The sequence below is a fragment of the Dermacentor variabilis genome, chromosome 9 (genome assembly GCF_050947875.1).
Source record: "Dermacentor variabilis isolate Ectoservices chromosome 9, ASM5094787v1, whole genome shotgun sequence".
In the NCBI taxonomy this organism is placed as follows: Eukaryota; Metazoa; Arthropoda; class Arachnida; order Ixodida; family Ixodidae; genus Dermacentor; species Dermacentor variabilis.
In genome coordinates this window covers 44,447,121-44,459,596 of record NC_134576.1, presented here as the reverse complement: position 1 = coordinate 44,459,596, position 12,476 = coordinate 44,447,121, and the positions used below count along the sequence as shown (strand labels likewise).

At 45.5% G+C, this 12,476-nt stretch overlaps 1 protein-coding gene across 1 annotated transcript; it reads left to right on the top strand.

The window, feature by feature from the left end:
• Window positions 1-7,830: 7,830 nt before the first annotated feature.
• Window positions 7,831-9,707, top strand: LOC142557997 (uncharacterized). Its single transcript, XM_075670168.1, has 2 exons — window positions 7,831-7,864; window positions 9,227-9,707. Exon 2 carries the CDS (start codon window positions 9,238-9,240, stop codon window positions 9,631-9,633), a length of 396 nt encoding a protein of 131 aa, XP_075526283.1. The 5' UTR covers window positions 7,831-7,864; window positions 9,227-9,237; the 3' UTR covers window positions 9,634-9,707.
• The last annotated feature ends 2,769 nt before the right edge of the window (window positions 9,708-12,476 follow it).

Sequence of the window (12,476 nt, the reverse complement as noted above, 5' to 3'; positions counted from 1 at the left end):
CATTCTATTGACTAGCGAACTAGTCTACAAGTATTTTTTTGGCAGTTTTGGTTTCGCTCTAAGCGCAATTGCTATAACCTGCAGTGGGACTGCAACGCAAAGCTTTCTGCCTTTATACTGTTGCCCGAAGTGGCGACAGCGCGCTGGGCCAGCAACTGGGACGATGTTTGTGTCGTGGTGTGGCGTCGAAGCCCTGACGAGAAAGCGGCGGCATCGTAAACGTTGAAAGAACATGTTTTGAGCGTTTGGACCTTGGTTTGTTAAGTGAGTTAGGTTGGCACTGTAGCATTACGTGCTTTATGAAACTTCAGAATAGGAAAGAGAAGGCACTATTGATACAAGACATGTACAGTTGTACTTCTAGTGGCTTGACATTGAAATTTTATTGAATGCTTCATTATGCATTGCTCGTTTACGTGCTCATTGAAGTGCGTGTTCTAGATCTTTGAGAGCACAAACTTACTTGTGGTAGGAATGGTTGCTGCTTCCTGGCTGTAGTCTAGTGTCGCAAAATGGGTACGTGCAAAGCCACGCCGTAACACTTCGGAAGCGGTACGTCAATATAACATATGATGACGCATACTCGTAGGAGGTCACTACAGCGTCCTAGCTAGCACTGCAGCAGATGTGCTTAAAAGTACTTGAAGACGTTCAGCAATCATGACAGCCGACGCAGCCCTTCGAAAGAGCGAGAGAGTTCGCAAGTGCCGGTCGTCTGCGAAAAAAGTCTCGCGTTTGCAGCGAGCAGGCATCGTAGCAGATGACACTTGTAGCATTCCGCTCAAGGGCGCAACACTTTCTCACAATACAACATTTTTATTTCCATAAATACTTGTTGAGTATACTTATATAAGTACATGTACGGTTGTTATTGCTGTTGCAATATAAATAAATAATTATTCTCTGGGGTTAAATCAGGAACAGAAGCACACAAGAATGCATATCCTGGTGTGTCCTGGTGTCAAACAATAGTAAACCATGCTTCCATCTAAAAGTCATACAAAGTTTATGTAGCGTGTCGTACATTATGTAACATACTGCAGAATTAAAATTAGATTTTACGCGATAATATTTGAGTAAAGCTTCGTTTCCTGCGCCGCAACCAAACGCCGCTGGTTTAAAGATCGAAGTCAATCCGAAGCCTGTACTTCCTATCATTCCCATGTAGGTTGAGGCAACGCTAATGAGAACACCCGTAGACACTAGCGCCACATTTCCCTCTAGGTATTTATTTAGAAACTCTATGTTCGTCAAGGTCAACGCCATTAACCATATAGAATCTTAAGTCTACCACTGGCGAGGTAAGCCTGGACTGGAAGGACACATTCTGCCGAGACTTGTATTTGTTGCAGTTTTTCGAGTTTATAAACTAGTGCCATAGCAGACACCCATACTGAGACCGTATTGGTAGGTTTGTGTATAGCGAAACCTTGAAATCTGGAAGTCTCGAGGCAGGCGTCCAGGTCGCTTGAATGATACGGCTATGCAGAGTGGACATGTCATATCTAGCTAGAGGCTTGATAACCACTTTGTACCACGATGTCGTTGGTGACTCCGGAAACGTACTTGTCAGTCGTGCAGGCAGGCCTTGTGATGAGCGAGGTCTTTTCGGGGCTGCTGGAGCTGCAGTTTCATCCCACGAAAGGCCAGTAGCTCAGGGTACCGGATTCGGACGTTGCACTTGTCCCCACGAAGGAGACGCTCCTGACTTGGATGGCAGTTGCATCGGTAATGTTCCGCACCCTCGACACAGCCGACAACTTGGATGGTTCGCGCCGACGCGGCGAGTGCCGCGGGGCACTCGCACTCGCGAAGCCGCGCAAGAACTCGAGCTGGACGACGCAGCAGGAGGGCTTAGATGCAAACGGACCCTGTAGATAGGCGACAGTAGCAATTACGAACCGCCAAAGCGGTACATACACAACAGAGCTCCTGTAGCGGGGGAAAAACCAGCAAACGGGGAGCTACGGAAAAACATCGCCCGAGAGGAACGAACCGAAGCTACGGTTGAATATGTTTTTCTTGTACGGCTTTTCTTGTTTTCAATTTCTGCAACGCGGTGGCCACCGGCTTGTGGATACGTCAGGCTTCTGTTTCATGCGTTTCCAATAGAACCGGCATTACCCATTGTTTAAGAAGCTTTAGCTCGAGCCTCTCTCCGAAGCCAGCCTCTCAAATACACGTAAACCGCAAGAATTCTTTTATGAAAGAACAGTTGAAACAATTTCAACCAAATTTGTTCCATTTAAGAGCGAAAGTTGAAGTGAATGCAGCAAATATGATTTTGATTAAGACATAGGAAAGTTTCACAAGAATTCCAGCAAAATGGGAAAGTTGAAGAAAAGAATATAGACATAATGTGTACAAATTCACCACTCAACCATACAAAACAAATACGGATTTACGTAAACGGCATGTGTTGGAGAATAAAACGCGAACAAAATTTTTACAAGTATCTACAATTTACCTAAATTTCTTAAAATGTTTGTAAGGGTTTTGTAAATGCTACATTGACAAATTAGTATACTTCAGGGTGGCGTATGATATATCAATGCTGTTCGCTTAAAATTTATTATTATGCCCAGTTTGAAGAATCGCAGTGTCGTTTTTCGTTTCTGAGGTGGAGTTCTACACGTCAAGTCCTGTTTCTTGTACTTTTGCAATGCTTTTAAACTTTACATAACGAGAGTAGACAGTTTAAATAAAATATTGCTTTCTGAAACCACTAGATTTTAACGTTTTCTTTTAGATTCAACATAATTCATAGGATCTGTTGCAGTGGCTGCTCTTAAAGGTGATTGCCGGTTTCGCATCTATTTAGATTGGAGCCCCCGAGCTAAAACGGTAAATGACACCAAGAATGCAGCAGCACACCACATCCGCAGGTAGTGGGCTCCAAGCGGCAATTGTCAAAAAATATTTAAAATGCAGAACCCATCTCACCATGAGTGTCGAGAGTAATGCTTACCATTCGAGCTTGTAGCAACGCACCATATTTAAGAAGTCGTATTTGCTTAACATCCGTTATTATGGTGGTGGCGCTGGTGATGTCTGAAACAGGGGCAGAGAGAAAGAGTTGATTACTAACTGATGATGTCAGCGCTGCTACATCCTGAGCTTGCTAGTTCAGATGAAGTGTTTCAGATGACAAGACAAGCAAAAAATACAAGAGGTGGATAAGACAAAAAAGGAGCTGCTGACTTGGTTGACCTCGCAGAATGAGAGCCTAATTTCTAGTGGGTCTGTTTCTTTCGAGCAGTTAAAATAATAGTTTAAATTGCTTCAAATAAATCACAGGCATTACATCTTTGGTCCTATATAACTGATCCCTTTAAACCCCTCCTGCATAAAAACGCATTCAGGCACTTGTTGAAGAAATGTTGCAAGTGTAATGATTCATCCGTAGGAGTTTTACTTTTTCCGAGCACAGCCCATGATATTCCACGTTTTCCCTAAATATGGCCTCTTCGCATTTGCGGTTTCGTTAGGGCTACATGGGAAATTCTGCGTTGTTTCTAAAACACAGTTGTAACGCTCCGTTTAATGGGAATGCGTAATTTACACCTAAGACCTGTAATTTGCCCGCACACTTCGCACACTGCTTAGTTTTTACACACGACCTATGTGCTGCCTTCAGTTTAAACAAATATATAGAATTCGCATTGTGTAGTTTATCAAGGACACCATGGAAGCCTACTACGTGCCTTGTATAACAGAAAAGTAAGCCAAGAAAAGGAGAGTTTTTCAAGGCTGTGCAAGGCTTCTAATCTGACCACTAATGTTAGTTTCGTCGCATGGTGCAGTGAACATGACCCCAATTTCGAGCAAACATGAAGTTGAGGCAAAATAGTTATCGCGGCTGCTTAGGAAGTATAGCTGATAGTGACAGTTGGATACTTGCGAACGCTTGCTTAAATTTTTAGCGAATGCAATATTTATTTCGCGCATATTTAGTCTCGCAGAAAGAGTTGCGATAGCCTTCCCCCCATGGTCGCTAAATGTTTCTCCGTGGCATTTGCTGCTCTGCGACGGCAACGGGTTTACTTATGTACAAACATCTACAATGCAATCTGCGGAACTCCTACTTCAACGGAATTACAACTACATGCGGCAAAAAAGTAAAACAACTGAGAGAATAGTAATGAGTAATTACTGCCAGAGTACATGATTGTCCCTGGCATTTCAAACTTTCTGTACATGTCACCGCTAGAGTAGTCCCCATTTCCTTAAAATATGAAAAATGTCTGTTCCTTGGGTCCCCCCAAGGACAGATAAAGCTTTTTAAAGTGTTTCCTATACCGCTTCTATGTTGGCCGTAGATGAGGGCTCAACAATTTCCATTACACCTTATTTTAATCAGACGTTTTCAAATTTTCCAACCCATTACACTTATTGCTCGCGACCCGGCTTGAGTACTTTACACCTTGTCTCAAGATACAGACTGTGTGAGTGCTTTATCATTTCATAAAACCATGAAAACTGACAACATAGCGTTTTTTAGCGTTTCCTGTCGCCTTAACAGCTTCGGTGTGAAAAAAGGAACACATTAACTAAATAAATGCAGCCGACGTGACTCAAGATATCACAGAATACCGTTAAGACTTATACTCGCGTAAGTGTACTAGCATGGTTTCGGGATAAACAGCACTTGCAATTCATCGGGGTTTAGTGCTAGAGGACCATTTTTCTGGCACATCTGTTATAGAGTAAAATGTCACTGCAACGCCATCTGTAGTATTCGACTAGTTCGTGCATTACGCTTATTTAACTTCGGCATAGACGTAGCAGTCATTCGAAGAAGAAAATATCGTCTGTCACAACATAACAAAATTTAACGTCTGTTTATGCTCGTCCAATCAGATTGAAATTTTTTTTCTTTCGTCCAGGCACTGTACTGCTGTACCTTGTAGGCTTAAAGGTACAGCGATTTACAAGAGTTACCTCTCCTTCAAACTTGAACATAATGGCTCTCTCCATATATTTTCTGAACACTTCCTAAAGGCGATATTGCAGTATCGTCATCATACCTCATCAGCTTCATACCTCCTCATCCTCATCAGCCTGTTCTGTGTCCACTGCAGGACGAAGGCCTCCCCCTACAATCTCCAATTACCCCTGTCCTGCGCCAACCGATTGCAATTAGCCAAAGACAAAGTACGCAAAAAGTGCTACGGTGACGGCGACCCCCCAGCCTACACAAAGCGCTACAAAGGAGAAGAAAATGGAAGGCTGGATACACCCATCACCCGGAAAGAGTTGTACGCGGCGATAAGAAGCGCAACAAAGAACACAGCCGCAGGTGCGGACAAGATCAAAACCGCGCTCATCCGCAACCTCGGATACGAGCTAGTCGAAAAGCTAACCGAATACCTCAATGGACACTGGCAAGCGGGAACAGTACCAGAAGAATGGGAACACGCGGAAGTGATCATGAGCCCGAAACCAGGCAAGAAACTTCAAGTGGAAAACCTCAGATCAATCTCCCTTACATCATGCCTAGGCAATATCTATGAGAGAGTGGTTACGAGGAGGCTACAAAATCATATGGAAGAAAACGAGCTTTACCCCCACAGCATGTTTGGTTTCAGAGCCAGGCTGTCGACCCAAGATGTACTCCTGCAAATCAGAGAAGAGGTACTGAGCACTATCCCGCTCAACGGAGAGCACATCATCATGGCACTGGACGTCAAAGGCGCCTTTGACAACGTAAGCCACGAAGCCATCCTGACAGGACTAGACAACCTAAATTGCGGCATGAAAATACACAGCTACGTCAAGGCATTTTTGTCCAACAGAACAGCAACAATCGGCCTGGGCGAGCTGAGATCCGAAATATTCAACACCCCAGGGATCGGTCATCTCACCCATCCTGTTCAATGTTGCCATGATTGGACTGGCCCAACAACTAGACGAAATCGACGGCGTACGCCACGCCATGTACGCCGACGATATCACTGTATGGGTCACCAAAGGCTCATCAGGGAAAAGGAAGAAAGATTACAAGAAGCTGCGACATGCGTAGAGGAATATGTCGAGGCGAGAGGTCTAGCCTGCTCAACGGAGAAGTCCGAGCACCTAAGAGTATGGCGAGGCAAGAAGGATCGCACCGTCGCAGAGGAAGTAAACATGAAGTTGAACATCCACCTCGAGGGACAGCCAATCCCGGAGAAGACGCTCATCAGGATATTAGGAATGTGGATACAATCAAACCAACGATGTACTCACACCCTAACACTACTTAAAGCTGCAGCCAACCAAGTGGCCCGCATGATAACGCGGGTCTCGCGGGAAAGACAAGGCCTGAAGGTAGCAGACACACTCAAACTGTTCAGAAGCCTGGTGGTCAGTAGAGTGACGTACAGCCTCCCGTACTACCACTGTACGAAGCACGAAATGCAACAAGCGGACGCTATCCTGAGGAAAGCCCTTAACGGCGCTCTACCTACCGCAGTCAATATCGACCGACAAACTCCTGGCCCTGGGGCTACACAACAGTCTCGAGGAGCTCCAAGAAGCGCAGATAATCGCGCAAATGCATACGCTAAAGCTATCGGCAACGGGCAGAAGACTCCTGAGCAGATACGGCGGTGAAGCTACCACAAAGGAGGCACAAAGCACGGAGACGATGCCGGACGAATGCAGAAACACCACCAAAGTAGCACCGATAACCGGCAATATGGACCCGAACCTACACATGACACGAAGACAAGCAAGAGCAGAGTATGTACAAAAAACACTGGCAACTAGACACGACAAAGTGTACGTAGGCGCCGCTACCTACACGGAGGGCAGAAACCACAAGAAAAGCAAAGTCGCAACGGTGATCAACTCGGACCTAAAAGAAATCCCCAGCGCATCACTTCGGAACTGTACGGTAGTTGAGGCCGAAGAGGCAGCCGTGGCTCTAGCGGAAGCGGAGGGCTACCGATCCAACAGGTCCTTAACCATACTCAGACTCACAAGCAGCATGCCGCAACTACCTAACGGCAGAATCAGCCACAGCGCGCTCCGCATCCTCCGCTCAAGTGGCAAAACCGTCCACAACCAGGCCAAACACACAATAGTTTGGGTGCCTGGACATACCGACATTACGGGAAATCAGGAGGCGGATAGGATAGCTCGAGGGCACGCAACAAACCGAGCATCCAAGAATCCCGACCCCGCTGAGGAATCCGAGCGGGTAGCCCAAAGCTATTCAGAGATGCAAAACTACTACAGAGGGATCAGACGAAAATACCCACCCCGTCACAAACAACTAAATAGAGAAGACGCCGTTGCATGGCGACAGCTACAAACGGGAACATTCCCGTGCCTAAACATGCTAAGCAAAATCTACCCCACGCAGTACGAGAGCAAGTGCCCATGGTGTGGAGACAAACCAACCCTATACCATACGACATGGGCTTGCCAGAAAACAGATGGGCTAGCCATAATAAAAAACCCGAGTGCGGAACAGTGGGATAGGATGCTATACAGCGACATCCTGACAGTCCAACAAGGACTAGTAAGGCGTGCACGCATGGCAGCTACCCTCAGCGGAGCCCTGGACTAGAAGAACCGACCCTGGAGAGAAGATGGAAGACTCAATCTGAAGCCGCAAAAATCAGTGCAAAATAGAGCAAATAAACGTTTTTCATCATCAACATTATCCAATTAGCGCCGTATAAGTTTCAATGAAAACTAATATATAGCGTAAAAAAGAGTTCATGTAAATTTATTTGTACAGAATGGGGATGTATTTTCGCTTTAAAATAATATCTATTCTTAATTTTGTGAACTGCGACTGGGTCACAAAGAAAGGGTGACAATCGGAGCGCTTCCAGACGCAATAGCATCGAGGAAGAAGAAGTACAATTGCCTGAGCGTGAGTAGAAATCGCCTACCTTTATTTTGCCGTGATTTATAGCTTTGTTATCCGCTATTATGATAAATGTTCTTGAAGTAAGCTTAAATTAGTGCGCATTATTCCTACTAGCGCCCAATAGGCAAGAAACGAAGCTGTCAATCGCAATACTACGCAGTTTGAGAGAGACGCGGTCAGCTGTGCTGCGATGGCAGTCACAATGATATTGCAAGACATGGACGCGTGAACTTAGGTTACTGTTTTCAAGAGCAGTCGCTTGTCATTTCAGGAAGTTTGGTCTAAGAGAACCACGGCGTTGTCTTCTTACTAACGTTGGACGCTGTGTCGGTAACCGGAGGAAAGTTCCCATGTGTCGTCTCCCATACAAGCAATGTGTAAAGCTTGTGGGATGCGGCTCTCTTGGAAAAAGTCACTTTCAGCTGCGATAGAAGTTGCATCCAATAAAATTGAAGAAGAGTCTTTTGGACGCGTGACACCAATAGACGGAGCACATCTGAAATGCATGCTGCTGGACAAGTGCTATGAACCGTTTCGATTTTTTCGACGGATAGCGCTGCTCGTAAATTTCATTCGCCCAGATTTTCTCGTTGGCGGGCCCAGTCAAAAACAACAAAGAGGAACTTTGCTTGTTCGTGTGGACATAATGGATGTTCATCTTTAGCGACGTTAATATAATTCTAGCAGGATGTCACCCTCTGGGAACTCATAGAAATGAGGACCTTTCCCCGGAACATATTACTACATTCAAAGGCAGTCAGCCATGAGAGTATGCTGTAACACTCCCAAAGGAGGCGTGGTTGAGAACCAGACATGGCTAAACAGCGCGACACAGGGCAAAGAATAAAAGCCATACGAACTGTAGTGCGTTCTTCGTCGCCTTGCATAACGATCTGCTGTTCAGATTTGGACAGAGCTGAACAAGATGCACCAACCAGAGGCCCATTTGAATAGGCTGTTGACATTTTGAGATGCTCGGGAGTAGTTTTTCCCAAGACTGGCAATAAAACAACTCGCCTCGTCAATATCTATTCGGAGATGCCCCATTGGGAAGAGTAATTTTTGCAGTGGTTCTTCCTCATTTGCGGGCCACTTGCCCCGCAGCCTAAATTTGGCCGCCTGATATTGGTGAAATAAATTTGCGAAGCTTAAATTCCCAACATCGAATTAAAACTGATCCCAGTTAGCCTTTTACGGAATCGTCCAGAAGCTTTCTGTGCTAGATGGTCGGTAAGTCGGTAAGCGGCCGGTGGGCCATGAAATGGTGGCTGAACACGCAGTACACTCACATGGGAAATTCAGAGGGTCTGTTGCTGTCTTTCCTTGTCTTTTGGTCCAACCTGTTCTCACGCTTTGACCCCGCAGGTCTCGGTGCCATGAATGCCTCTGGTGAACCGGGAGGAGCGTCGTCGTCTACGTTGGCACTCGATCTTGACGTGATGAATATGAGCTGCGAGTCGATCAGTTTCGACTCCACCGTGAAGGTCAAACTTCTTCCGTCGTCATCACGGTGCGATGGTGGTGACCAGGACAGTATCCTGGACGATCCGCATGATCGGAACCTGAAGTGGTCTCGCACTCCGTGGTCCAAGTCGCACCAGCGCATGCTCGTCGCAGTCTTCGTGGTCGGCTTCCTGTTCGCTGTGGTCGTGGGCGCCGCCTACTTCCTGGATACCGAGCACGACGACGTCGCCCCCTACCGGCCATTGATCCAGACCGCTCCTGCGTCTGTCAGAAGTGACACTGGCAACGTCACTTCTACGATGCACTAATGGCTGTGTCGGCAGATGCTTGCCTCCCGTCTACGTTCGTTCCGATGTAATTCCCGAAAGAAAAGAACAGAAACTACTGGATGAACCGTTTGTATGAGTCTGCTTCAAATTAAAGTATTAGTGCTCAGTGTTATCTTCAGCAAGTAATTAAATACAATAAGTTCAACAGAGATTGAAACCAGGAGAAGCATATGAGCAATTCCCTTATGCAGCTACTATTTATTCTGCTTAATGGTTTAACGTTTCAATAGGATTGAACAGCGGTGTCAAATAGATTAAGGGTTCCCGAGGGAGTGTAACCTGTTTGATCGCTTTAAAATGAAGCTGACGCTATGCACACGAGTGTATTTGCATTCGGATTTCATTGTAATGTGGCCTCTACATCTGGCAAAACAATCCATGCCCTTAACACATTAATCTCACAGTGTTCCGAATTACTATTGCGAACAGATGTTTTTTTTTCTTTTATGTTTAGGCGGAAATGGAATACCATAGTTGGCTACCCGTGTACTTTGACAGGTCATAAAAATTTTGTACTCAGCGTAAAGTAGAGGTAGCTAGCGTATCGTCAAAGAGCACGACTATTGTTGAGTTTGAACAGGTTTCCATTGAGTGGTGGTAATTACGACGCAATGTGCAATTATACAATGCAAGCCGAGTTTAATTTTTTTCTATGTTCGTTGTCAAATGAATGAAAGAGACAGTGATTTTTGTAAAATAAGTAAAGCAGAAACCCAGAAGACCAAGGTAGTCCAATGAAAAAAAAAACATGGATTCAGCGGACACAACTGTAGCTTTTTTATGACGTTGGGTGGATAACGATTTTTTTCTTTCGCCCCTAGAGCATTTTGATGTAAAAGATGATTTTTCGCATCATGGCTTGGGTGGTGTAAAGCCGCGGGACAGAAAGATACCGATAGCCCACCTCACCACTTTGGCTGAACTGCCATCCAATGCAGTTTTGTTCGAGTGGTGACACTATAATAAAAAGTACGTACCTTCTGGTTATTTTTTTGTTATTTGGAATTACGCCGTATCCAAACAGAGACTTTTAGTGGGGGTTATGGATTAAATAATTTTACGAGCTTATAATTCTCCGGAATTGCGTTTGATATTACTTGAATCGGTGGTCACCGCAGCTTAGTCGTATATATATTTACACCACGAAGTCGGTCCCGTAACCAATGCCTAAATGTGGACTAATATAAAGATAGTATACGGCTGAATATTGAGCGCGTATCTGCGAGTGTTTTCTCTCACCGGCACCACAAATCTGTGTGCAAAGCTTATTGAGCAAAATACTGCGCTTGTATTGATGCTACAAATGAATGAAATAACTCTATAAAGTGCTCTACTTGATGGACGCCACCTACTGCAGTCGATGCAGAAACGAGCGCTTGGTTGCAAGAGAGAGAGAATAAGCTTTTATTCTGAGCAAGCGCAGGGTGGGCCCTAGGTGGGTGGCCTACATATTCCAGGTAGCTGCGGGCTATGGCCATCTCCCGTACCCATTTCATCAGGCTGCGCTGTTTCTTGGGTCCAGGTCTGTTAACGTGGCCTCCCACTGCTCCGCAGTTAGTGTTTAGATGTCTACTGTGCCATGGAAGGACTAAAGGATATGTTTCATTATACGATTTTGTGCATTTCGAATACATTCGTATTCCTTGAAAAGAACTGGAGAAGCAGACATTAAGGAAGTCTACAATTTCAGGGCGATTCCACTTCCCCCGTTTAAGGAAATTTACTGGAATATCGAAATGAGGTGCTCGTTATACGAAGGTAATTGAAGTGGCAAGAAGTGACTACGGATGGATGTGTAGGAAGGACTAAGGGAGAATAGATTTCCTTATACGATTTTGTGCATTTTGGATACATTTCCACCTCCCCCGTTTAAGAAAAGTTGCTGTAAATTCGATGTGAGGTGTTCCTTATACGAAGGCAATTGAAGCGGTCAGAAATGACTACGAATGGATGTGTAGGAAGGACTGCGGGAGAGTAGATTTTTTATAGGATTTTGTGCATTTCGGTTACAATTGTTCTCCTTGAAAAGTACTACCGAAGCAGACATTATACAATTCTACAATTTAAGTAGGATCCCACCTCGCCCGTTTAAGGAAATTTGCAGGTAAGTCGAAATGAGGTGTTCATTATGCGAAGGTAATTGAAGCAGTAATAAGTGACCATGAATGGATGTGTAGGATGAGGTTTGGCACGTGTGCCCTCTTTTGAGCGAGTGGTAGCACCGGCATGGCATTTGAGCTTTCAAGCGCATTCAAGCACTCGCCAGATGAGGCTGGGAGTGGAGAGCAATACTTTGTATTTGAGGTGAAATGAAGGCACTAAAACGACGGTGGAGGAAGAAGGAACACACACACACACACACACGCACGCACGCACACACACACACACACACACACACACACACACACGCACGCACGCACACACACACACACACACACACACACACACACACACACACACACACACACACACGCACGCACGCGCGCACACACGCACGCACGCACGCACGCACACACGCACGCACGCACCGACATACACACAGGGCGCCCTTCACTTCAGATCATGCTTAACCAGTATCCATCTTAACGTTGTATTTGAGATTTCTAGCTCATTTAAGCACTCGCCTGGCGAGACTGGCTGTGGAGAACACGAATAGAACAAGTCTGACGAGTCACTGAAAAGCAGACACTCATTACCAACTGGATTTGAGTCCAATGGCTCGGAGACACGCGCGTTATTTGCATAGGGACTGGCAACAACAGTCATTTTTTGGTAAGGCGCCTGCATCTTACAGTTTATTCGTGTTACACAGCCATCGGGCG